The sequence below is a fragment of the Polyodon spathula genome, chromosome 5, assembly GCF_017654505.1.
Source record: "Polyodon spathula isolate WHYD16114869_AA chromosome 5, ASM1765450v1, whole genome shotgun sequence".
In the NCBI taxonomy this organism is placed as follows: domain Eukaryota; kingdom Metazoa; phylum Chordata; class Actinopteri; order Acipenseriformes; family Polyodontidae; genus Polyodon; species Polyodon spathula.
In genome coordinates, this window is record NC_054538.1 from 20029773 (window position 1) to 20057649 (window position 27877).

Below are 27877 nucleotides of genomic sequence, written 5' to 3' on the forward strand. Positions count from 1 at the left end.
TCCAGACGTGCTTTCAGATGGTACTTTTTGAGTAACGGCTTCTTTCTTGCCACCCTCCCATACAGGCCAGTGTTATGCAGAGCTCTTGATATGGTTGACTGGTGCACCATTACTCCACTCCCAGCCACTGAACTCTGTAGCTCCTTCAAAGTGATTGTTGGTCTCTCTGTGGCTTCTCTCACAAGTCTCCTTCTTGTTTGAGTGCCGAGTTTTGAGGGACAGCCTTTTCTTGGCAGTGCCTGGGTGGTGTGATGCAGCTTCCATTGATTATTGATCCAACTGTGCTCACTGGGATATCCAAACACTTGGATATTATTTTGTACCCTTTCCCTAATCTATGCATTTGTATTACTTTATCTCTAACTTCTGTAGAATGCTCTTTGGTCTTCATTTTCCTTCAGATTCACAGCCTTACCAATGATCCTTCAACAGTGGGGTTTTTATCCAGAAAATGTGACAGCAACTTTAATGGTTCACAGGTGGAGGCCAATGGTAAGGTAATTGTGTCCTTGTTAGGGCAATTTCTTTCATCGGTGCAAACTGGGAGCTTCCACAGCACAGGGGTTGAATACTTATGCAAGCAAGACATTTCAGTTTTTTATTTTTCTTAAAAATATTTCCCAACATAAAACCAATGTCACCTTACAATAATTGATTCTGAGTTTCAGTGTTTAAAAATAAAATATCAAACAGAACAAAATTTCAATGTACCATTTGTAATTCAGTAATATGAGAGAATTGGTCAGGGGTCTGAATACTTTTGCAAGGCACTGTATATATATATATATATATATATATATATATATATATATATATATATATATATATATATATATATATATATATATATATATAGTAAATGCATTATATTTACGTATATACATATCTTAATTTATAATATCATTTACGTCGGAACACTCCCTGATTTTTTTTTTTTTTTTTTTTTGGAGTCTCTCCACAAACATGTATTCACCGATAACCATCCAGGTCATATATTCTTTAATTTTGACGTCCGACACACACACACACACACACGAGTGCACAGGTTTTTTATCCCTTAAGATCCCTGACCTGGCCCATAAAAGAGTTCCCTTGAAAGATAAAAAAACATTTTTATTCCCACCCCTACACTTTTTTTTGTACAATAAAGAAAGCCAACAATAATCTTAGGCGCAAGCTTATTTTTTTTCTTTTTCTTTACAAACTAGCGATCCAAGGCCCCGGGCTTGATTGAGGTCAGTGATTAGAAGGTGGAGGTGGGTGCGTAGCACTTTAAAGGTCTCCGTAAAGCTAGGAGGACAGTTATAGTGAAATGTCAAATAGGCTGTACCATCTACTAAGTGACTGCACTGTCAACAAAAGGATTTGCAAGCCAGTGTCAAGTCTGATCAGGCATTGTGTTATAAAGCTGCTTTGTAGGGTGATGCACATACCAAACGGTATGGCCCAGAGCAGGGCCTCTGCAGGCACCACCTTCCTAATTCTTTAAAATGCAGCTTGCACAGTCTTTCCAAGGCAGTGTGTAAAAGACCAAGAGTTTCTAAGTGTCGTGCCCTTGACTGAGGCTCAAACCGTTTTTGGCACTAAAATGTCCCATCACAATTCTAAATACTTCAGGGCTTCAGTCCCTGTACCATCTAGATTAAAAAAAAAAAAAAGAAAAAAAAAGACCTGTTTCCAGAAACAGCCACACGCCATTGCACAGACAGGGTAAATAAAATTTAAAAAATTACATCAAAAGGTTGCTTCTCTCGCCCAAAAAAATGAGGGAATTATGTACATTTTGTGGTTTACCTCGCAACCCGACCTTCACATACCGTACGCACACACAACAATGAATGTTCTCTTTGGCTGAAGTGAGAAGCCACAGCGTCTGCACGTCACAGTAATGAGAAAAAAAAAAAGAAAAAAAAAAGGGACAATTCTCAGGATTCACAACACACCCCCCCCCCCCCCCCCCCAAAAAAAAAAAAAAAGTTTCAAGGCTTCGTAACTATGAATTCTCCATTCCATAGATTTTGAATAAAAATAAAATATTATTATTAATTAAAAACATGGTGAGGAGAAAAGGCATCAATAAATAATTGTTCTTAAATAAACGCTGCTCTCTTGGGCTCCTATATATGTTGGTGTGGGGTGAGGTGGTGGTGGTGGTGGTCACTCGCTCTTGGAGTTGTGTGCAGCATCCAGGTTCACAACCTGCAGCTCCGTCAGATGACTGCTGTTACTCGACTGCTGCCCAATGACCATCTGAAAACAGAGCAGAGGAGAGCAGGGATGAGAACGGCTGGTCAGGATTCACGGCACACACTTCTGGGACGAACAACGTCAGCACCCTGTGTGTTCTGAAATACACTGTTTATTTAACACTACAGGACAGGTAGCTTCCCCCCTCAAAAATACCCCAATTCAGCTGTGGTGCCTGTGTTTGCGTCAGAAGTGAGGTTTGCATTTTATTTTTATACTGGCATCACGTAAAGATCTACGCGTAACAGAACACATCCGGGTGGATTTCCAGGGGTGCAAATTTTTTGAAAATGTGTGCTAAACTGTTTTGAAAGTTTAGCACCAGAGCCAGCTGGTGCTAAATGATCAAACCACGCCCTAATCAAGCCCCCCTCTTCAATTTCTTTTTAATGTTGTAATTGGGTAAAAAAGTGTGCTGTGAAGACATGTTTGCAACCAGTTTGTGCAGTTAAACTTCCCACACGGCACGAACCTTCTCTCCTGTGTATGTGGATGAGTGTGGGTGGGTCATGTGAGTAGTCCAGACCCAGTGAGAAACTATCATCATCTATGGTTGCTAAGGAATACAAAAAAAATTAAAAATTAAACATGTCTACTGGCGCCAGAAAGTAATGCTGCTGGCGCTAGATGAGGTACCCTGGCGCTACAATCTAGTGCCACAGCGCCACATTTGTACCCCTGATTTAAAAATGACTGTAATTAGGATCCTGTTGAAATGTAAGACTCAGAAGTTTAAAAAGTCAGTGCTTTATCATTAAAAAATGTAGCTCTGTTAAACTTTTTATCAGATAATGAAGAACACGCTTTTATGTTGTAAGTATACAGGATTACTAAACCACTTTACCAACTCATTCTAAAACATTACTTACATGTTTTACGACAGTTTGCACCACAATTAAAACACTCACAGACTTGATATAAGGGTTCCTACAGCACCAGACTTCTTACCAGTGTATATTATTATATATATATATATATATATATATATATGCCTATAGAAAGTCTACACCCCCTTTCAAAATTTTCACCTTTTGTTACCTTATAGCCTGGAATTAAAATGCATTAAAATAGTTTTTTTTTCATTTATCTACACATCCTACCCCACAACTTGCAAATGAAAAAAATATTCTATAAATCTGTAGTAAATTAATTAAAAAATAAAAACTGAAATAGCTTGGTTGGATAAGTGTCCATCCCCTTGTAATAGCAATTCTAAACTAGCTCAGGTGTAACCAATTGCCTTCAGAATCACACACCAAGTTAAGTGGCCTCCATCTGTGTTAAAATGTAGTGATTCACATGATTTCAGGATAAATTCAGCAGTTCCTGTAGGTTCCCTCTGCTGGGTAGTGCATTTCAAAGCAAAGACTTAACCATGAGCACCAAGATGCTTTCAAAAGAACTCTGGGACAAAGTTGTTGAAAGGCACAGATCAGTGGATGGAGATAAAGAAATATCAAAGGCCTTGAATATCCCTTGGAGCATGGTCAAGACAATTAAGAATTGGAAGGTGTATGAGCCCACCAAGACCCTGTCTAGATCAGGCCGTCCCTCCAAACTGGATGACCGAGCAAGAAGGAGACTGATCAGAGAGGCTACCAAGAGCCCAATGGCAACTTTGCAAGAGGCAGGCTTTTATGGCCAAGACTGGTCAAAGTGTGCATGTGACAACAAATTCCTCATTGGCAGGGACTGGGGCACTTGTCAGGATAGAAGGGAAAATGAATGGAGCAAAGTACAGAGTCCTTGAGGAAAACCTACTGCCCTCTGCAAGAAAGCTGAAACTGGAATGGAAGTTCACCTTTCAGCATGACAACGACCCAAAGCACACAGCCAAAGCTACACTGGAGTGGCTAAGGAACAAAAAGGTAAATGTCCTTGAGTGGCCCAGTCAGAGCCCCGACCTAAATCCAATCGAAAATTTGTTGCATGACTGGAAGACTGCTGTTCATCAACACTCCAAGGAACTTGACAGAGCTTGAACAGTTTTGTAAAGAATGGTCAAATATTTCCAAATTTAGGTGTGCAAAGTTGGTAGAGACCTATCCCAACAGACTCACAGCTGTAATTGCTGCCAAAGGTGCTTCCACCAAGTATTAATTCAGGTGGGTGGAGACTTATCCAATTATGATCTTTCAGTTTTGTATTTAATAAAAACTTTTTCCTCCGTGACTGTGTTGTTTTACACTTTTATCAGTTCCTCCACATCTGAAAGATATCCATGACACCCATATATCAATATATAATATATTATATTATATATATATATCAGTATATAATATATATATATATATATATACATACATATACATACACACACACACGACACACGGCTCTACGGCTTCATCACGGTGCAGTACATGAGTCAGCATCAGGATGGCTCCTTTCTTTTTTCTCTGCTCTCCACAAAACGGTCCAAATATTAAACCATGAGATGAAGACCATAAAAAAGGAGAATTGATGGGAAAAGAACATTCATTTTGCAGAAAATACTGTTGCACAGTATAATATATCACCTTTGTCTGGACCATTTGGGTAGGCAACCTTGAATCTTCCATTTCATCCCAGTGCAGGAAGACTTTGTTTCATCCAGGTCCTTAACTTATTTCATTGATTTTCAGTACAGTCAATGAAATAATTGAGGAACTGCTTGGAAAAGCCTTGCAGAGGAGTGGACTGGAACAGACACAGTTGCCCATCCCTGGCCCAGACCTCTAGCTGACAGTTCATTGTTTATGAGGGAAGGAGTAAAGTTTCACTTGTAAAATGAAGATCTTTCCGTACTGGATGTAACTGCACAGCTGAGACGGGTATCTGTACCGTTCCTGGAGGGCCTGTGAGGAACACCTGAGGGACTCCACCTGAACAGCACAGAGACAACAGTTAGTTTCTCATTTTTTTTTTTTTTTTATAAAGTTCCTAGTAAAAAGGTATTCAGTTAAAATGGACAAATGTAGACCAAGATATTATGATAAGAACATAATCAATTATTATTGTTAAACTAATAAAAAATGTAGTTTAAAGTGAAGTTAGAGTCACATTATAGAGATATATACACACAATTCATTAGAACCCATCTTTTTTTTCCATTTCTGCCTTTATTAGTGCCTTTTAATAAAGAGATGCAACACATGACACCGTTGAAGCAGTTTTCCATTCAATGTACGTTTATACATATCTCAACACAGTTCTGTCGTACGATGCCTCACCTTAAAGCCCATAGTCTCCAATGTTTATGGCCTTTTAACCCGTGCTCTTGCCTGAAGAGACAATATTTTACTGTATCTGTTTTTAAAGATGTTCTCCCAGCCCTCAGATTTTCCGTCCTTTTGCACTGAGGACCTTCCCAGGTTAAACAAATGCAGGGCTGTGATCTTGACAACATAGTTTTGCATTTGCTGCGTTGCTTCTAAAAACAAGATCTTTCTCTCTCTAAAAGATACTCTCCTACAGCATGTGCTGGCTATAGGTATCCTGAAACATATTCTGATTTTGATTTCCGTTTCTTAACATGTTCCTATAAACAGCAGACTGTTCTCTCTGGCCAACACTGGTACTGCAGGGCCACAATCCTGCAGGTTTTCTGGGTATCTTTAAATCCTCAATGGCTGAAGACCAGAAATTTTTTTTCTTTTTTAGTGTTAAAATTTAGAAAATTTGGTTCAATTAAGTAACTGAGAATTCAGGCGGAACGAAAACTAGAAGACCCTGTGGCTCTCCAGGAGCAGGGTTGGCCACCTCTGTACTACTATTTTGTTTTTTTAATTCTGTACAGAACAGCACTAGTTTGATTTTATTCGCATTACCACTATTATAACTGCTTCCTACTCAAAGACTGGCATATCTGCCATACTTTATAATGATAAAGCCTATCAGTCCAATAACCATTGCTTTCTAAAACCAAGTACCCCCTTCCTTCAGCTCTCCTAACACCTGTTCCTCTTTCCCCTGGTTCTTACCTTGCTCCTGCACCTGCCCGTGGGAGACCTGCATGGCGGAGGGGGCCTGAGAGAATGCATTGAGCACGGCCAGGCTGCCATCAGCCAGCGCAGGTGTGGAGGTGTACATCAAAGTGTGGGGGCTGGGGTACATCATGTGACCCGCCATCGTCGTGGGAACGGACGAAGTCACGATCGTGGCTGGGAGACTGACTGAAAACAGAACAAACAGGCAAACATCAAACATGGCAAACACAAGCACACAACTCCTTTAATAATAATAATAATAATAATAATAATAATAATAATAATACTACTACTACTACAACAACTACTACTAATACAAATTCAGAGACAATGCCCTCTATTTAAATATTATTTTATTATTTTAAATAAAAATGCTTAAGTGGCCTGGCAAACAACCCTCTCTTCTCACATTTGTGTTTGCAACAGGTACAGGTTTAACTGTTGTCAGTTTTATTTGACTGAAGTCTTCATGTTGCATACTGAAGATGTGCAGGGGTGTGTGTGTGTTGTGTGTGAGCAGTTCTGTGTAGGTGTACACACAGTTCTGTGTAGAGGGGTGTGCGCGTGTACACACAGTTCTGTGTAGGGGTGTGTGTGTGTTGTGTGTGTGCAGTTCTGTGTAGGTGTACACACAGTCCTGTGTAGGTGAGAGTGTCTGTGTGCACACAGTTCTGTATAGGTATAAGCGTGTGTGTGTGTGTCCACAGTTCTGTGTAGGTGTAAGTGTGTGTGTGTGTGTGTACACAGTTCTGTGTAGGTGTAAGTGTGTGTGTGTGTGTGTGTACACAGTTCTGTGTAGGTGTAAGTGTGTGTGTGTACACAGTTCTGTGCAGGTGTAAGTGTGTGTACACAGTTCTGTGCAGGTGTAAGTGTGTGTGTGTGTATGTACACAGTTCTGTGTAGGTGTAAGTTTGTGCAGGTGTGTTTCTGTACCTGCAGAGCTGGAGGAGGCCTGTGAGCTCTCAGGCCCGCTATCAGTGGTGCTGGTGCTGTGCTGCGTTGAGGAGTGGACCTGGATTGCTTGTAACTGCTGAGTCACTGTGCCCCCTGAGATCCAGAAACAGAAACATGTTTGACAAAGGAAGAATACAAATTAGTGAGAAGGGGTGCTTGATAGTGTAAACCCAAACAGTAAGACAAACCAACACATAAAAAGCGCTAATCAGCAGGCTTTGTTAGTACTATGTCTTTGGTATGGTCTCATTACGTTTTCAAGTTATTTCTGCAGCTAATTTCTGTTTCTGTTTTTCACATTTCTTTATCCGTATTAAGATTTTCTATTTCCAAATGTTCACAAGGGGGCATGTGAAGGAGTTTACTCTGTGCACTGACCTGTTAGCGAGACGGACGCTGGGAAGCGGAAGACTGTCTGCTGCCCTTGAGCCCCAGTGATGGTCTGGCCTGGCTGACCCTGTATGGCTAGCGAGTGCGACTGTAACTGACTGATAGGAATGGTGGGGGTGCCAGGGGGGAGCGGAGTGCCTGTTGGAACAATGACAACAAAACGGAGAATCATTTTTTTACTCTGTACTTGTACTGTAGACATTGACAGCTTTTCAACTTAGCCTACAAGTTGTTAAATCAACACAGACAATGGGGTCAGAGGATAACATGATGTTTTGTGTGTGTGTGTTCTATTTTAAGTACAGCCTACATAACCCAGTTTAGCCCCTCTTGGATTCAAAATGATAAAAAAAGCAAGGAATTCCAACCATCAAGAGACAGAATGCTCATTACTGGTTTGTTTTTGGATGGACAGATTCCAGAATACATAGAACTAGAATGACATCCTTTCAACATCAAGATCCTATTCTAATCATGCTTCTGATGTCATAACCTCCCATGCAAACCCAGCATCCTTGGGCCAGGACAGCAAAACAAAGCCACACAAACCAGCTTGCTTATACACTTGCCTTGTATTACTGAAAACAAAAATTCAGCCACATACTTTATACAAAAAAAAAAAAAAAAAAAATAAAAAACAGAAGACTATGGAGGTTCTGAATGGATTAAAAAATATACAAATAAACCAAAACCAATATACAATATTTAAAATGTGTAGCCACAGGGCAAAGTGAAATCAACTAAAAACATAGTTCATTTGCTTTGTAGCCTTTGAGCACAGTGGGTGACAGGAGGAGCTAAATCATTGCAAAACTGTTTGCTTTAGTTTACCCTAACTCAGATTCTAACCTATGCCTCAAGAGGCAAAACCTTTGTTTGTTTAACACTGGAACGATGTTGAAAGCTGAAAGCAGTGTTGTCTCAACAATACCATAATAGGAAGTCAAATGCACAAAACTTAATTATGTGGGTGCACTGCCCCCCCCTCCCTACCCCCCACCCCCAACTAAAACCACACAAGGGTCTGGGGGTGTATAGGTGTCCGTGGGATGCTGTACTTACCTGACATAAAGGTGAAGCCGCTGGGGAGCTGCATGACCCCACCTGAGGTGGCTGCCGTTTTGAGCACCGTTCCGTTGGCACTGGTGATGCTGTTGGCGTTGCCACTGGCAGAAATAGGTGCCAGGTAGTTGGTAATGGGGAAGGAGGCTCCGCTGCTCACCTGCATGGTGGTGGTGGTGGGCGCTGTGGGGTTACAGGTGGAGGTGCCAGGCAAGCTGGCCACCGTGAAGGCAGGCTTTAGGGTGTCCTGTGGGAAAAGGAAGGAGGAGGCACTGTAAAGAGCAAGTAAAACCAGTGAATGCACGCATAGGGTCCTTGTAAAATTAGTATTTAAAAAAAAAAAAAGTTAAAATAAAAAATGCAGGAATGGAAGACTCCAATTGCATAGCAATTTGATCCATTATTGGTTTTACTGTGAGTATCCTGAGCTTTTCATCTATACACTTGGAATAGGTGAAACTGCTATACAATTATACAATAGCAGTCCAACCCTGTAGTGTGCACCCTAGTACCATCTGAAGTCTATCAGAGGTTTGGAGAACATAATAACATATTGGATAAAACATCAAGGCAGTTACCTTTGTTTGCCATGTAGCATGAGAAAAAGCCAGGCAGGCAGACACGACTAGAGCACCACATTTTGAACGAGAACCCAAAACAAAATACTAAAACAGCGATCATTTAAATTACAATATATTCTTTTAAACCGATTAATCAGTACATACAGTATGAATTCCAATTTAGACACAAGTTGACGTGCAATGTAATTTCTCTTTTCCCTAAAAGAGTTGGCAAAATGGAAATATTAAGAAACTTCACCGTTTGCCTAAACATTTTATTAAAGTTGAGTTTCTTTAGGTTTTACTGTCAGTGATGAGTGTTTGAAGTCATAAATCAACTAAAAGGTTTGTCAGCCTGCAGTTCCAGGCTACGTGCACATAAATGCATCATTTCAGTTGCTACTGGAGAGGAACAGGTGGTCCTGGAGGTAAAGGTTATTCTATTTGGAGTTAACGCCTCATGACAGCTGCATAAGAATATACAATGAAGAGGCAAAGGGAGGGTGGGCTGGGGTACAGAGTGAACAATTACAATCTCAGAGGATAAAGCCCCAACATTAAATGTTAAATGGGCAGTTATCAAAAATAGCTGAAAAATCTCTCTCAAGGCTACCTACTATACAGCCTTTTACAAAACATGCAAATTCAGTTAGTTTAGTAACAGCCCCAAAACAAGTAGGTTAGTAAAAATACATTTCCCCGCTGCCACGGGTGTAAATTAGAGCCGTCAATTAATCAGTTAACTTTAATCGCAGTTTCTTAGCACACTGTAATTCATTCCCTGTGGCACCATTTTAATACTCGAGTACATGCAATGTTTGAATGAGTGCAGTCATTGTCTGAATATAAAATTACTCATGGAACTGCATTATGTGCAAAGCACTCAAACTGAAGAACTTGTGAATTGGACGTCTATTTTTTAAAAATGTTGATTGTTCATTGGATAGAAAGAGGGTTACTTGTATACAGTACACCTGCATACTAAACATGCTTTCACTTCTCAAAATTCACTTTCTAGCAGTTCTGCTACAGACAACAATACAATAAAAAATTAAACCTGTTTAGAAGGCACATGTGTTGTTGTCCATCTAATCAACTACGAAGGTCACTCTTGAATCCAGGACTTAAATGATGTGTTGCAGTAAGAATACCTCACTTAAGAAAGGGGAACAAGACTAAAAGGCTAAAACATGCACAAGAACACAGAAATTGGACTATGGAACAATGGTCAAAGGTGCCTTGGAATGTTATCGGATGGACGACACCTGTGCATTCTGCTAGTCCTGTTGTCAATTCAATGCTTTCTATTCCTTAAGGATATTATCTTGAACTATTGCTCATCCTTATTAGACAGTTTTGTGGGTCTTCCAGTCCTTGGTTTGTCAATTACAAATGATGTTTCTCTGTACTTGTTGATTATGCTTCGGACACCACACCTTGAAAATTAAGTAACTTCACTCAATGTTTTTCCATCTTTATTCAAGTCAAGGTTGCTTTAATAGTAGAAAACACTAGTGGAGGCTTTGAGCAAATTGTTGATGCTCATAATGCATCTAGAAAACTGCAACACGTCTAAGACTTTTGCACAGAAGTGGCAAATAGTCTTTCATCTATATTTCCATCTTAGGCGAATTATCAGTGTTCAGAGAGGTACTTATGCAATTGTCACAACTCAATGCAGCTGTGGGGTGAGGGAGTGAAGCAACAAAACGAGGGCAAGGATATTTATGCAGTCTTCTCCTCCTTAAAAGAACTCAGTACTCAGATCCTAGCTTGAGCTTAATTACTAAAACAGTACCAGCTCCAAACAAGGAGAGGACAGTGCACCGAACAGGATGTGACATTACAAAGGCATTGTCCTGTTTTGACCCAAACCACTACTGCAGATATCAGTTTACAGCAACCCAATACATTAACCACTTCTGTCCATTTTGTACTGCCTCATCATACAATGTATTACAGTAGGTTTCACTTTGAATAGGTTAACTATTCAACAATCACCTAAAGTAGTAATTCAACTTCAACTAGTTTCAATTTAATTTACCTGAAGATGAAAGCTGTAAAACAATATTAGCAAATAAAGCCCCTTTAGAAAACTTTTGAAAGCAGGACATTGATAAATAGTGTGCGGCTAATCTTAAAGTAAGGGTACTTTGTTTAAGATGCTTTGTCTGGTAAGTTACCCCCAGAAGGACATTATATTACTTTTTCTGAAGAAAGTTTCTTTTTTTTTCACTAATGTGCCCAACTCTGCAAATAACAAAAAAAAAAACAAACAAAAAAAAAAAAAACCACAACACTACAAAATAAACTAGGTGGCTAAATGCAGTCTCATACACCTAGCCTTCCTTAATCTGAGAACCCCAGGTCTATCATCATTTGTTAGGAAACCTTTCTAAACTCCAAGAAAAATCAAATATTACTGCATCCTGCTCAGGGTTTTATTTCCTTCTACTGCCTTTACACATGAGGCAGGCAACTATTATAGAGGTGAGGACTGGGAGCTACCATATCCTGGGCTTGAATCCAAATTCAGCCACCTGACTCACTTTATGACAGAGTTATAGGGATTATTTAAATAAAAGTTTCCTATCTGGTGATGGCTGCTGTCTAAAGTATTCTTGCTTGACAGAAACTGTGGTTTTGAATGCTGTCCTGCTGGGGTCAGCATGAAGCGACTCTGGTCAGCCAGTCACTTCAAAACCACAGTGTGAAACTATATAAGAAACAAGACATGGCATCAGTAGCTGGGCTCAACTGGTAAATAATTTTCTTTTTCTGCATCACCCTATAGAATGAACTGATTTTGCTTCATAAAGTCAAATGAAACCTGCAGAATAATATTACATCAATATGTAGAATTACATATCGCTTCATAGTTTTCCAAATACACTTCACGAAACACTGAAATAAAAAATGTGACATTTCGAAATCTAACATGTACTACTATTATGGCTTCTGGTAGACACTTGCGATTTCATTCTTTAGTTTCTTTTGATTACATGATGAATAAAATATCTAAATTAGGTTAATAATAATAATAATAATAATAATAATAATATTTTTTTTTCCCCCCCATCGCAACATTCTAAGCGATTCAAAAGTTTTGGCCACAGCTGTACATCGGTTTCTAGAAATGTCTGATAGCCTACTCTTCAGTAATCTTGTATTTTGTATGTTTCCACAGCGTGCTGTTTATTGGAATACACTTTGTTGTATTGCTGATGTCGATCCTCTTTGCCCATTAAAGCAATTAACAATTTTGAAGATAGTGGGTAGATTTTAATCTTGATACAAAAGCAATGATTTGTTAAAAAAAAATGGGTAAGGGCTGGAGTGGGGCTGATACGTTTGTTTGATTAATGCATCCCTTTCAAGTAACAATTCAACACCCATTAATACTTTACCAATCGACATGCCTGTCAGTGGAAACAGCATCATCCTCACATAAAATGAATTTCCACCATGGGTCCATCTGTCCTGTGACGCAATGTGTTGCTGCAGTACAGCCTTGTTTAACAGAACAGCACTAGGTGGCAATATTGAGCAGCACTGCCTGCAAAGGGCACCCAAAACCTTTTAAAGTGTTAATTAGATCAATTAGAAAAAGGGTGTGACTTACAGGTGACTTTGAAAGGACTTGGAGCGGATTGTGCGGGTTGTGTGTCAGTCTGTGCAAGTGTTTGTAACAGCTGAGCGCTCCAGCAGCTGAGCCTGGAAACCTGATAGCTCCACGGAAGCTGTTAACCCCCTCCATGCCAGCTGGGGGTTTGGGGTTGTGGTGATGATGGTCTGGGGTGTTATCAAGGGTCAGGAGGGAGTGTGGGTCATCCAGTGTTCAGACTGATAAAGTGACATTTCCATTCTTGTGTGTCTAGTTTCTTATTGGCTTGACAGTAAACATGTACAAATCAGGGCACACACTACTGCTGTTGCTCTGTATTAGCACGGTCCGGTCTAGAAGACCAGTTTATACAAACAAAAATAAATATACATAAATAAAAGGTACAGATTTAATAAAACTAAAATAACAATTTCAGCATTTTCAGTACGAAGACAATTCTCTTTCTCTCACGTCAATGATGCAACGTTTTGGCGATGCCCCTGCTTCAAAAGAGACACTCTGTCACACACCCAGAAGTAGTGGAGCAGCAATACAATAACAGAGCTCCTGGTAAATCGTGATAGTCAACACCAGGTTTCTTACAAGAAATCAAACCCATAGTCCCACAGCTTTCATGTGTGTGTGTGTGTGTGTTCAGATGCAATGTTCAATTGGTAGCATGCACTCCAATATAAACAACACACACTGATCCAGAAAATGAAAGGCTGAAAATGCAATGGCCTCATTCCTGAAATCTGGACTGGGCTACTGAAAAGAACAAGACTGATGGGAAACTGGCTAACCCACCCCCATTGCACAGTGCAGTAAATACACACTCTCCTGACCACAACATTGGCAAGCTGTATTGCACTATATTATAAACAACCCCCACAAGTAGGTCCAATATTAAAACACATATATTGCTACTTCATGATTGTTTAAATAAATGCATACATATATGCTGCAGGCAAACTTTTTTTTTTTTTAAACATATACTGTAAGCAGGTAAAAATGCATTTTCCCTTTCATTTACAGTAGGTTTTGTCACAGTATTTCTTGCAGACTATTAAGTTTAGTCAGTCAATTAGCATGGTTGTTTTTTTTTTGTCACAGTCGCTACCCTGATGAAGGTGAAGGGACACCCTTGGAACAATAGCTTGATACATTCATAAAGTTCTGGAACTGAATCAAGAGTTTTGAAACTTGTTCTAGAGGCAATTAAATTAAACTATAATCAGTTTGTTTTAAACAAAATCTCTCGATTTGTATGAGAACGCAGAAGAGAAACCTCCTTGCTGGTTATTAAATCCAAGTCTGTGTCTCAGAATCTCAATTAACCAGACAAAGATTTTACCCCCGCAAAACCAGGATTCAGATTCAGCAGGTGCCAGATTTCACATTTTCTTGCGACTTACTGTAGCCATTTATTAAATAATACAACTAAAAAACTATGGGAGATACAAAACCCAGGACTGGGTGCAGGGCAGAGTCAATGCTAACTACTTCTTGTCTTTTCAAATCACATGTAGCAATCCCAACCATAAAACGGGTACACACAAAACAGACACAACAGGTACAAACAATCCTGCAGCTGGAACTCCCCTCCCCTGTTCATGCCTTAATCTCCCATTTGCCGGCTCCCATCTCCCTGTTTGTCAGCTTGCCAACCATAAGGAATTCACAGCTCTGTTTGCAACGACTTAAAAAGGCAAGGCAGTCCAATTTGGAGAGTGGCAGCCAATGGATGGTTGCTCCTGGAAATAAGGGGCCTGCCGTACCCACAATCCCTTGCCTGCCCTGGCGCTGTGACAGCTCTCTCTCATTTCATAGCAGTCTTGTGATAAGGGGGCATATCTGAGGAAATTAACTTTCCATTATCTCAGTGGTAATCACTTGTCAACCACCCAAACAACACTTTAATGCCACTACTAGTAATTCATTTTAAGTTAACTTTCCATTATGTGTTTCTACCTGCGCCGTACTATTAATAGGTTTGGGCGATATTCATGATGAAATGTTAGCAATTTTTTTTTTTTGTGACTATCATTTCTTTGAAACTACAATACATGCTAAAAGCACACACTACATTTTATTATGGTTTATAGGCAGATTTTTCTTCCTCCACTGGATCAAGTAAATACTTGATATGACAGCTCTATTTGAATTGTTTTTTAAATGGTAGATTACTCTCCTGGCCTATTTCCAGACATTTCATATTATACTGTACTTTATCCCCTTCTTATATAAACTACCCCCCTGCCCATTTTTTAACCTCTATCACTCATTCTTTACTAACCAGGCCATGCTTGAAAATAACCAGTTGCTCATCATAGAAGGTTTTACCGGCAACAGACATTTACCACTTACTTTACAGATGTTTATCACTGCTGATAACCACACAATCTATGTATCTGTGGATTTGGGCTAATGAATGCCCATAGCAGATGTCAACAGAATATATAGTTCTGCAGATGTATAAGGAAAAAGGTATGAATACAATATATGTAACAGTACCTCCATTACCCACCCTAGGTAATAACCGCTATCAATGCATCTGACGTTTTTATTTTTTATTTTATTTACTAACAGTGAAGCAGGATATCCTGCAGACACTACTGTGCACTAAAAAAAAAAAAAAAAAAAAAAAAAATCAACCTTTGCAGGGGAAAATCATTAAACTGTTTTAGAAACACTCCCCCCTCCCCCCCCTCCCAAAACTACAACTGTTGTATTTTTTTTTTTGTGGATCATGATTACAGTATCCCTGAAAGCAGTATTTGCTTTGAAGAAAGCAGACTATGTTTAATATTAATATAGGAAGGCACCTCCAAGTCTCCCTCTACAGATGACACCCCCAAACCCCCCCAGACTCATGAAGCCTGTGTAAATGGTTTAATACCCTAAACAGGATCTGAACCTGTGATCTTTTTCCATAGTGCAGTGTTCTGCCGACTATGATATCGACACCCTCAGGTTAGGATCCAAGCTGCTGCTGCTGCCCCCCTTTATAAAGACTTCTTAACATTACATTAGAAGGTTTTGTATCTTGATCACCTATCGTTTTTCCAGTCCTGGGATTTGTCATTATATAAAAGGCAGTAGTTGGAGGTTAATGGGCTAATGGACCGTCCACTCCATTCCCTGTGCACTGGCTTTATTTGTTAACTTTGTGTGCATCGCTACGCTATATGCAGGAATGAGATCTGCTCGCTGCAGCACTGCTAGTGGCACTGGAGCACAAACAGGAAATCCCCTGCCTACCTTGGGTGGAGGAGTAACCGGACAGCGAACAGCGATGGAACAAACTGGTGCTCAGCGTTCTGTGACCTTGAAATAGTAAGAAGTACCACACAGACTTTTATAGTCTATTATACACAGTACAATTATGTTGGAGTAGCATCTCCTGCCATGCTGTAATAAAATACTGAATTACAGCCATCACAACCATGACAAAGTAAAACCCCACAGAGATACAACCATTGTATGTACACGTAAAAAATGCAAGTGTGGCACACAATTTATTACAGTTCATTGTGATACTCAATAACTAATAATTTTCTTCACAAGTTTCATTACAAATGGAGAAGCGCTGACATGCTTACGTATGGTTCCTTTCACTATGGTGGCAACGCAATCACAAAACCATTCACCTCTTCCTGTTGTGATCAAGTCACATAGAGTCTTATTTATTTTCTGTTTTTCCACTAGTGAATCAATTTTCCTGGAAGCAACTACTTTCCCCTGGAGTCACCTTGCTATCCATACAGAACGACACTGCATTCTACAATGCCCACAAGGCTCAGATTCATGAACTCAGCCAATCCCTTTCTTGCTTATGTCGCTACTAAAGGAAAACTACCTTTCACAGTTTACATCCCATTGTAATGTTCACTGGGAAACTAAAACTAGACAATTCATAAGAAAAAGTGAGACTGAAAGCAAACAATCAGTTAAATTCCAATTCCCTTTTACAATCAATTCACAATTCCAATTTTCAATGGGAAAGGGAACTGAACAAAAGTAACTGACACCTCAGCTAGATGAAACAATAAGGACCACCAACAAGGATTTTTCTGTTATGCTAATAAAATTCAAGTAAATCGGTTTTAAAATACACATGTCATCTAAGATTTGTTTAATTTGTGTGTAAAAAAAAAAAAATGAATATCAGACATCAGTCCTCATTATTTGCTAGCAATTTCATTCTCGGAGAAAATGAAACAGGAACTCACTCAGTTCACAGGTGAGTAAATGTAAATTAATAAAGTATCCGTCCTGTTTGTTTATCTATGCTGTCCATCTAAAATAGTGCTCCCTTTTTAGCACTAGCAGCAGTTGCACAGCTGCCCCCCCGCCCACCCGCCCCCCTTTCGAGTTGAAGATCTTGGTCTTGTACTTTAATTTGGGATCTGCAGATATTTGAATAACAACATTAAAAGACAAAGTCGTTGCTGCTTCCTGGCACCTAATCACATCACGTGTTGTACTGTCATTCAAAAACTCACTCCAGTGGTCTAGCTGAAACCTTACAGTGTGACCAGTATCAGAAGTACCAGTATGTAATAGCTTTGTATTTGAAATACTTGCATTACTACCCCGAATTTAAAGAACAAACAAACACGAGGAACTTAAAGATTTTCATCCCACAAAAAAGGGGGAATGTTGTTAAAGTTATGAGGCAAAACAGGGATTTTAAAAGCAGAGACTAACAGAAAATGTAACTTTTAACCCCACCACCCTCCCATCTCAAAACATAACTTTGTGACTTTGACCCTGAGCAGCCAACATGAATAAATTACAGTACATCTAGGGAAAGATTTCTGCAAAATGTTTGCATTCCATATACCCTCTAACAACCCCTCCCCCTTCCCCCCCAAAAAATCACAAGGCTCTAAAGCCACAGACAGCTGCAGCTTATAAGGAATGCAAGAGGCCTCTGCCAAGAGTGCAGCAAAGGAAACCACACCATATATGGGCATGGAGGCAGAATCACATTTTTATCAATGAGAGACAGACAGGAGGGTGTGGGTGGGTGGGTGGGTGTGTGTGTGTTAGGATATCAATCAAAATTTAGCAAGATGGCAAGGTTTATAAACAGATGCTGCCCTCCTTTACACAAAGAAAAGGGAAGAGAAAACCCAGACACCTGTGCATTACCGTACACCACTTCCAGTCCAGGTGAGCTCCACCGGATAATTCAGTCTCCTAACTGTAAGGCTCTACTGGATTTTAAATTAACCACTTCATCAACAAATCTCTATTCAATAATTCATGTGGATTTAAATTAATGCAGAACAGACAGATAGATACATTGAGCCAGAAGCACGAAGCATTAACTACACACTGTAGCGCCAGTTTTTATCTGAAGGGAACTGTTAATCTTATGCAAATTTTCTGAAAGAAATAAACCATTTACCACTATAAAAACTAGCAAAGAATTGCTTGAATCTATAATTGACCTCTTTCTTGCTGCAAATACATTGTAAATGCTGCTCAGTTGATTCAATAAATGAACAGACATTTATTAACTTCCTTTATATGAATATCCATTTGTCTTATTAAAATTAACCATTTAAAATAATATATATAAATATTATATATATTATATATATATATATTATATTATATATATATATATATATAAATAGGCTCATATCAATATATGAATACGGACATTATTGGTGGTAAAAATCATTTTCTTTTTTTTTTATATTAAATTGTTCGGAAATACACATAGGGGTTGGGTTATAAACAGGGGGCAGTGAGCTAGCGTATTAGTTCAGGCTTCCTGCTGCGTCCCACAGGTCGTTCACCAAATACGAGGGACATAATCACAGAGGACACCTTTATACTTGAGGTACATTTTAAAATTAACACACACACGTTTATATATATAATGTTTGTGTGTGCGCGTATATATGTATATTTGTGTACTGTAAGGTATCAAGTTTTAATAAACCATTTTTTGAAAATCTTTGCTGTGATTCCTTAACGCAGCACCATATAAAATATAAGAGTGCATTTATCTTTTAGGCATTCATTACCTTACTACAATCCCCCAGCAGAGAAAAAACAATGAACTTTACGTTTTGTATAAAATAAACAGTTGCTTGATTTGATTGCTATTTAACCTGATGATTGAAAGATAAAATTAAAAATACCTTAAATTAGGTGTCATACACTCACTAATAGCATTCATTATTTATACCTGTAGTTGGGCTGTTACAGTTTCTTTTAATCAAATATTTTTCGAACAACAATTCAAACTTCTAAAGCCTGTTTTCCTATTTTTTTAGACAACCAAAAATAACTTGTATATGTTATTACTCACATATTTACTGTTCTTTCAGATGTCAAACAGTATGGAAAACTCAAGAAAATACAGAGCTAAGTTCAAAGAAAATCCAACTAGATGGGAAGAACAGAAAGAGAAATAGAAAAAGAATGACAAAAGGAAAGATGGATTAACCAGTGAGCAAAACACTAAATTAAGAGCCAAAGAACACGAGAAGAGGAAGCAGCGTCAAAAGCACAAGCAAAATATCACTTGTGACAGAAAACCTGGTTCATACATCTAAAACTACCATCTCCTTATATTACACCTCAGTCTTGTTAAAGCTGTTTCTAGGGTGAAGACGACACTAAGTTCTCCCACTAAAGCAGATAAAGTTTTGTTTTTTATAGTAGGAAATCTGACACCAGAAAGACAAAATATTTGTTTTTGTCAAAGAAAAAGCCAAATAAAAGTAAATCTTCTCAATCAACAGCGTTAATAGCGGGATGATGCACTAAGTGAAGAGGACATCAACTTGGTGTGCAATTTCTTGAGAGAACATCAGTAGAATGCTTCCTGGAAAGAAAGATGTAATCTGTTAAAACAAATGAAGGACGAAAGCATCATCAAAAACAGCTACTCTTGACCAATATCCTTGAGGCATACAAGCTTTTCAGTAAGAATACAAAAGACAAAATTAAAATTGGGAAATCGAAATTTTGTGCACTGACGCCACCTCATGTGTTACCTATGACAAGCAGAGATCATGAAGTATGCCTGTGCAAATACTATGAAAATGTACATCTGCTCATTGAAGTTGTTGGAAAGGTCATTATTTCACCGCCCGAATCAGCCAAAGAAATTGTACGTCTCACTGTCTGCAAATTGGAATCTACTTCATGTGTTGACAGGTGTTGTCAAAACTGTGGAGCAGACACAGCTGTGGATCTTCTATATAATTTTAGTAAAGATAAGGCTGTATCTTATTACCAGTGGCAGACAGTAGAGGTTGGAAGAGTAAAGATACTGGTGGATGCCACTACAGAAGAGTCCAAAGATGACCTGGTAGGGCAGCTTGAGCCTTTTGCACGACATGTTTTTAATGCTAGAAGACAACAAAAGGAGCTAAGATACCTAAAGGAAGTTCTGAAACCAGGAAAAATAATTCTGCAGAAAGACTTTTCTGAAAACTTCCAACTGAGACATTGTCGAGAGATCATGTCTGCACGTTGGTCAAATGAAACTGTAACCATATTTACTGCAGTAATTTACTACAGAAATGATAGTGAATTATTGCACAAGTCATTTGCAGTTGTTTCAGATGAATTGACCCAATACAATGTTTTTGCCTTTAGCAAGGCAATTATTAGAAATATAAAAGCAAGAAACTACTGAGAACAAAGTGCACTACTGGAGTGATAGGGCTGGTTCCCAATTTAATAAATCGGTACAATTTGAGTAACATGTTATACCATGAATCAGATTTCAGATCAGCTACATGGAGTATCTTCAAAACATCACACGGGAAAGGTCCAGTTGATGGTGTTGGTGGAGAAGTCATGGCTCTGCACACAGAACGCTTCTTGCAGAACCGTGCCAATCCAGATCACAGCGCCAGAACGCAGAAGATTTTGCAAAGGTTGCACAGGCTGAGTGCAAGAAGATCCATGTCCTCTATTATTCCAGACTACAGATAAGAAACACAATGGAAATGCTGCAAATGAGATGGCAGAGTAAAGGCCATCCCACATAATCACTTTGTTCAAAAAGCAAACAGCACTATTGTCTCAGTAGCAAGAAATTCATGTTTTGTGGTGCAAGATATCCGTACTGACCACCAGCTCCTTGAGCTCCAAAGTAATGCTAATGCCAGTGGCAAAACTGTGCCTCCTAGTGAGCCCGAAAGAGAAGAAAAAACAGCAAATCATAAACAGGCCCCCGTCAGAAACACTGAAATTCTCCAGCATCTCAAGAACAACAACTTTGTGCAATATATGAGAAAAAAAAAAAGATATATGTGGAAAGGTGTTCAGTTCTAAAGAGGGGTGTCCATTTGCATAGAAAATGTCCATTTGCCATAATTTAAATAAGCACAACTAAAATGCTGAAAATGAGATACCAAAGAAAACACTACCTAGCAGAAGTCAGAAACACTGAAATTATCCAGCATCTTTAAGAAGAAAAGCTATACAATGTTCATTTACCTTGATTCTTAACAACAACATTTAAAAAAAGACAATGAAATTAACAAAAAATACCAGCACTCAGGACATGACAAGTTTGTCCCCTTTGCGACGGCATTAGCTTATTACCACTTTAATTTACTCAAAGTTGTATGTTTACTATAAGTTCAGACATTTAATTATATAGTTTGAAATTTTAAAAAGCCTTTTTTCTGCTGTCCCCTCCTTGACACTCATAAAAACTTACATGTTTAATAATAATAATAATAATAGATTGTTTACTATTCATCTAGTCAAGTAAGTTGATGTTTTACAAATGCAGTTATAATAAATTACAATTTAAAAAACTGCCTCTCAATGTCCCCTCCGTGATGCTCAGGATACTGTGGACGGAGAGTTACAGGGGAGGCACTCTCAATAGTATGACACTTGAATATATATTATATATATATATAGAGATATATATTATATCATATTTCTATATATATATATATATATATATATATATATATAATATATAATATTTAAAGCCCTGTAGTTTGACATTAGTGCCAGCAATAATATTATTTATGTCAAGATCGACTAAAATTCAGTAAGCATAATGAAAACAGCCCTCTTTCCTAAGTAAAGAAAAAGAAAAAGCTTGTTGCTCTTTTTATTATGTATGGAATACAATAGCACAGTATAACTGGTTCAAGTGGAAATATTTAATCTGACACAGTGGAATAAAAACTATGATAAATTAAGAAATTCACTACAAGACAGGGCTCTACGTTTAGATTTGTAAATACTGGCCCCTTGGGCTACTGAGCTAGTGCTTTTACTGGCCCGGATGCAATTTTATCTGGCCCAATATATTTATATATTTTTTTCATGATGGTTTTTATTTTCAGTATGCTTCTAACTGTGTATGGTAACCAGAGAGCCCACGTCTCAAAAGAAAGTGGTTAAACAAAGCCTTTCAATATATGTAACTTCAGCAGTTTAACATGCACACATTTGTGTGCTTGTCGGAAAATGAAAATACTGTATTCAAAAGGATATGAAAATGTATGTACAAACGATACTCATTTTTAAAACAAGCAAACCCGCAACCAAGCGGTCAGAGCAATGCTAAAACTGAATCCTAATAATCCTAATTAGGGATGGGTCAGTGTAGTCAAATACACAAAAATAATAAAAGAAAAAAAAAACCACTATACAAATAGCATATCACATATTTGAGTACACACACAAAAAAAACAAAAAAAAAAAAACACCTTATACATTAGCTACTAGTAGAAGCAAATGCATCTTATTTTTTAATGCTGATGCTTAACACATGTTATGTCAGTCTTAAACCTGTTATTTTCATATTAAAATGTAAGGACCCTAATTAATTATACAATGCTTGTAATAGCAACATTCTACAGTAATCTTATTCCGTTTGAAATGTTGCCAATTTTATTGCCTTGTTTTTAGCTAATGTTAACAGATCCCTGCAGGAGTTTCTGCTGTAATGACTGTACACAGCAGCTTATGCAGCTGTTGCTAGCCAGTCGTGAAACAGCTTCTGAGAGCATGGCACCAGCGAACTTTGAATGTGTGAAATGAAATAAAATAATGTATATAGCAAGTGCTAAATGAAGTAATCCAAATTTGGGTAAAATCGAAATTAGAAATGTAATTTTACGATGAATACAAACACATATTAAATGTTAAGCAGAACAATGCAGTGACTGATAAGAAAAGGCAAGATACTTGGATTTGGGAAGGAGTTCTTTAACTCTCGACTGCAGTTCAATGCAAAACATCGACTGTTCACTTTCTGTGAATGGATAGAGTAACATCAACATTTGCACTGATCATTAAAAATACAACCACGTAGCCTTGTTTTGAATTATTTACAGGTTATTGAATAAACAAAGTAACTTGACTTACAGTCATCTGATGTCAGTACTTGATGGGTAGTTGTAATTAGTAATGTTAAACTATTGTAATGTTGGAATGTATTTTTTATTGTTTTGGCCAGGTTACAACATATACAATATTAAGACTATTTTATAAATATTATTTGTTAGAATTAAACAGATGTAGAATATTTAGGTTACTATATGATAGGTGTTATTTTATTCTGAATACACTACAGCAAATATTATTTGGTGGTTTGCACAACATTATGCTACTGTTTTAATTGAAAGAGATACACGCTCTGTGACATTGCTGTTCATTGAGTTCTGTACTTTAATTTTGTAAACAAAAGGAGAAAACTTGTGCCTAAGGAAATCCCATCTTGGCCATTGTTTGTACACTTTGTGAACCCAGCTAAACTTTACCAGCTTACACTGTTATGCTTTCTCCTTTTATTCCTGGTAGCGTAAAGGGCTGTTCACACCGGACGCGGTGCGGCAGTGCCGCGCAGCAAAAGCAATTGTTTTCAATGAAGGCGGTCACACGCAGCGGCAGACGGAAGAGGCACCCAAGCAGAACCGCGGAACGGAGCGCAAGAGATAAAATAATTTTCAACTTTCGCCGCACTGCGACGTACACTACCAGCAAACTATCAGGGGAAAGTAGGAGGCTCCTTTGCGAGGAAGAAAATAAAAAAGTACAATGGAGGAAAAGCTTGTGGTTCTGATTTCTGATTTTCCACAGCTGTATAATACAACATTAAGTAGGTCTGAAATCTGCCGGAGCTCCTGTATCAGCTGATGATATTCGCGGTACCTTTCTTTTCTTGAGGATGTCATGGATCTACAGCGATCTTTTTTTTTTTTTTTTCTTTCTCTGGTAGAGCAAGGGGATCGCTATTTTCTTCTTTTTATTTGCTGTTCATTGTTCCAGATATTGTGTTGTTAGATGCACAATACCACTGACTGTTCCTATGTTTACAGTCCACCCCCCCCAAAAAAAGTCTGATATGATGGGATGGCAGTAGTTGCATTTTTTAATCATGTGTATAACACTCAGTAATATCATCAATGCATAATGACGCCTTTAACTCACACTCGCTTTGCCAATACCCAGCAAACCAGACAAAACATGAAAAGAAATAAAATCTCAATTTTTAAAAGCAACATGTTTTTATTTTATGTTAAATACAATTGCCTGATATTTTGGAATATTGTTGGGGGATTATGATGGTGTGGGGGGGGTTGAAACAGGTGTATATATATATTTTCTATATATATCTATAATATATATATATATATATATATATATATATATATATATATATATATATATATATATAATATATGTTACAGCTTATTATTTTACGAGTAATGTAATGAAAACTAAGCTTTGTGTCTTCTGTATAAAAACAGTTTTCCTTTCTTGCTGGCATTTCTGTTTGTTGCTTGACACATGCAGCGGCAACATGTAAGACGCGCCACTGGCGGGTGCCTGAAAAGACTCTTTCAAAATTTTCACTTTTTGTTGCCTTATAGCCTGGAATTAAAATGTATCAAATATATAATTATGTATGTATAATATGTATGTACATTTATATATATATATATATATATATATATATATATATATATATATATATATATATATATACATATATACATACACACACACACACACACACACACACACACACACACATTTTTGCAAGGCACTGTATTCAGACCCCTGACCAATTCTCTCATATTACTGAATTACAAATGGGTCATTGAAATGTCATTCTGTTAGATATTTTATTTTAAAACACTTAAACTCAAAATCAATTATTGTAAGGTGACATTGGTTTTATGTTGGGAAATATTTAAGAAAAATAAAAACTAAAATATCTTGCTTGCTTTTTTTTGTTTTTATAAGTAAAATAACCAATAGTTTTGCTAGGTAGGTTTACAACTGTAGGCGGTGGAGCATTTTATTATCAATCCAATTCTATGGCACTTCTCCCAGCAACGTCATGACTCGATGAAACGCTAGGTGCACTTCCATGAAACTAAGAGCCATTCGGAGTGAACAGTAAGAGGTTGCGCTGGGCCTACCTTGGTCTCCCCGCTGCTGTCAGACTCTGACACCTGGTAGGTGAGGTCTGTCTCCTCGAAGCCCGTGGCACTCATTCGCTGGTCTGTGGTGGGGTCGGAGCGGGGAGGCGAGTCGGGGGAGTTGAGGCATGTCTGGATCAGCGCCTTGCCTGTCTCGCTGGTGATCATGGGCTGCAGCTTGCGCGTGGCGAATGTGTACACGTGGCCAGTCTCGCTCGCCACCAGCAGTAGCACCTGTGTGCCCGTCAGTGTTGAGAGCTCGTACGCCTGTGAGGGACAAAGACATCAATCCATCAGCCTCTGCACTGTAACAGAGTTTTAGGACTGTTAGCCAGGGTTATTTGTATGGGAAAGTGAGTGTAAATCAGACACATTATTTAAATAAAAATCAAAAGCAGATCAATTCCTGAAACTTCAAGTCTCATCACACACACAGCAGGTGGCAAGAACTCATTAATTTCATTCACAAACCTCTCCTAGGTGAATACTTATGGTACCTTTACATTCAGTGTACATACATGTGCACATAAAACAAAGACATTTCTGGACAAACATATGGACAAATAAAAGCAACACTTTGTGCGTTCCCTGTCTTTCAGTACAAATGACATTCCAGTGTTAGTCAGTTTTGTGTTACATATTAAGACTGAGTTTTGCTGGATGATTAGACTAACTTGTGACATGGCTGAGGCCCTGCACCTGTAAACAAAGTGTTTTGTTTGATTATAAATAACATTTCTTTAATCTGCAAGTTTGTGCTAGATCTGGCAGGGTTGGGAGGTTAGAATCCCCTCCCTGCCTAATTAAAATTCACGTGCAACATGTGGCCAGGTGTTGATTGACTAATTGTGTGTACGAGCCAGGGTATGCAATCAAAGCAATCACTCGTGATCTCCATCTGTCTTAACCAGGATCTGCGTGCTCACACAGGCATTTTGCAGTCCATTTATTCAGCGCTTGTCGGGCGCAATTTATTTTCACACATGCTGTTTATTTTACACACGCTTTTTAAAATGTTTTTTTTCAGAGTACAACAGGTTTAAAAGGCACTGAATTGCAAAAGGACACTCACTACTGTATTTACAGCCAAGCCCCACCCCTTGTTTGATAAATCCCCTCCCGATCACTCGTTTTATCACCAAACTCCTCAATAATGCAATCAAAGTCATTATTTTGTTACTATAGTATCTCCAAAAAGTTCTGCAAATGTCTGTGATATTCTTTGAGTGCTGGACGCAGAACCAGCTACCTCCTTTGTTACGTCTGTGTTATCTCTGTTGTGGATGGGGCTATGAGATAAGCCCTTTTTTTCGATTTCATTTGGTTCCCATCTGTCTCACTCGGCCATTGAAAGGTTTTCTCTACTTTTTCCGGAGAAAAAACGACTAGAGACCTGTGCTTTACGTCTTTGGACATTGGACGGGAAAGAGAAAATTGTAATGTCGGACTTGGTCAGACACAGGACAGCAAAGGGTTAAATTTAGGGGATTTTAATCCTGGAGCAGGACCTCCCTTATAGTGGGAACATAGCTTGTCTGTGTTTGGCCAGCTTTGTTTTGTTAGCCGTTTCTCTGCTGCGTTTTGTGTTTTCCTTTTGTATTTATTTTCATGTGCACTGGTGTGTATGTCCTCCCGTACTAGGGCTACCATAGCCTGATACCATAGTGGCGGCCACCTACCACTGCAACCATTGTAATTGTTTAATACAACCTCTCATCTCTCCGCGGATACCCATAAAGTAACAGAACACCAGCTGCAGTAATATTTTCTGGTTTACTCATCAAATCATTATGTCTTTTTAAAAACTGCTCTCTAAGCAAGCTGGTACACCAGTGTGCAACCTCTAATCTGTCTTCCTGCCATGCTCTGCGCCCCAATGGATGTAAGAAATATTTGGTCTATGTGTTATTTCTTAACAATACATTTCAAGTTGCAGGTAATTCCACCCCTTGATTACTACAGTATTGTGATTTTAGATGTTCTGGGCTATCTTCAACATCAGACTGAAATATAAAATTATGACCTAGTTGAAACAAAACCCTGATGGATTGATGACAAAAACCTAAAGCACTGATTTATGTATCTGTGCTGGAAATAAGACTCCCACTGCATAGAAATTTGAGCCACTCCAGGTTTTATTTGACACATGAGCTTCTACAGTCACCTCTGAACTGGCTGGCTAATTAATCTCTTAAAATGAAACAGACTAAAGCGTTCTACAGAGGATATGATTGTGTATGTGTGTGTGTGTGTGGGGGGGGGGGGGGGGGGGGTTGAACAGAACTCTCGAGGCCAAAATAAATGTCTTATTTTAAAAGTCCATTTATGGTCATGAAGAATGGGCCAACTTGAGCTTACTAAAAACTGCAGCGTTACATCATAATAAAACTGTTATTAAAAATATGCTCCACAGCCTACAGAAACAAAGAACGCAAACAGACAGACAAGCAGAAAACACAAAATACATTATTCGTATTCTGTCATCCCTGCAGCCTGAGGGTGTAAACCTGGAAATCCCTGTCAATGTTTGTTGTCTGTCACAGCTCCTATAAACATGCTTGACCTAAATCCCACCGACTGTCAAAACAGCATGACCATAGCAGATCCTGTACTGCAGTCGGACTGCCCTGAAATCCACACGATGTATATTCATTA

The 27877-nt window shown here is 38.5% G+C and overlaps 1 protein-coding gene across 4 annotated transcripts in view; it reads right to left on the reverse strand.

The window, feature by feature from the left end:
- Positions 1-1968: 1968 nt before the first annotated feature.
- LOC121315693 (serum response factor-like) overlaps positions 1969-27877 on the reverse strand; it is a 37048-nt gene continuing 11139 nt past the window's right edge. For 2 of the 4 annotated variants that reach the window (XM_041250008.1, XM_041250012.1), the window contains exons 2-8: positions 25223-25489; positions 8619-8865; positions 7545-7694; positions 7146-7259; positions 6207-6398; positions 5032-5108; positions 1969-2250 (exon numbers count right to left, since the gene is read on the reverse strand). In XM_041250008.1, coding sequence (XP_041105942.1) covers positions 2158-2250; positions 5032-5108; positions 6207-6398; positions 7146-7259; positions 7545-7694; positions 8619-8865; positions 25223-25489 — 1140 coding nt within the window. In that variant the 3' untranslated portion in view covers positions 1969-2157. Of the gene's footprint in view, positions 2251-5006; positions 5109-6206; positions 6399-7145; positions 7260-7544; positions 7695-8618; positions 8866-25222; positions 25490-27877 lie in introns of all 4 variants that reach the window. The other 2 variants (XM_041250010.1, XM_041250011.1) reach the window with 2 other exon arrangements.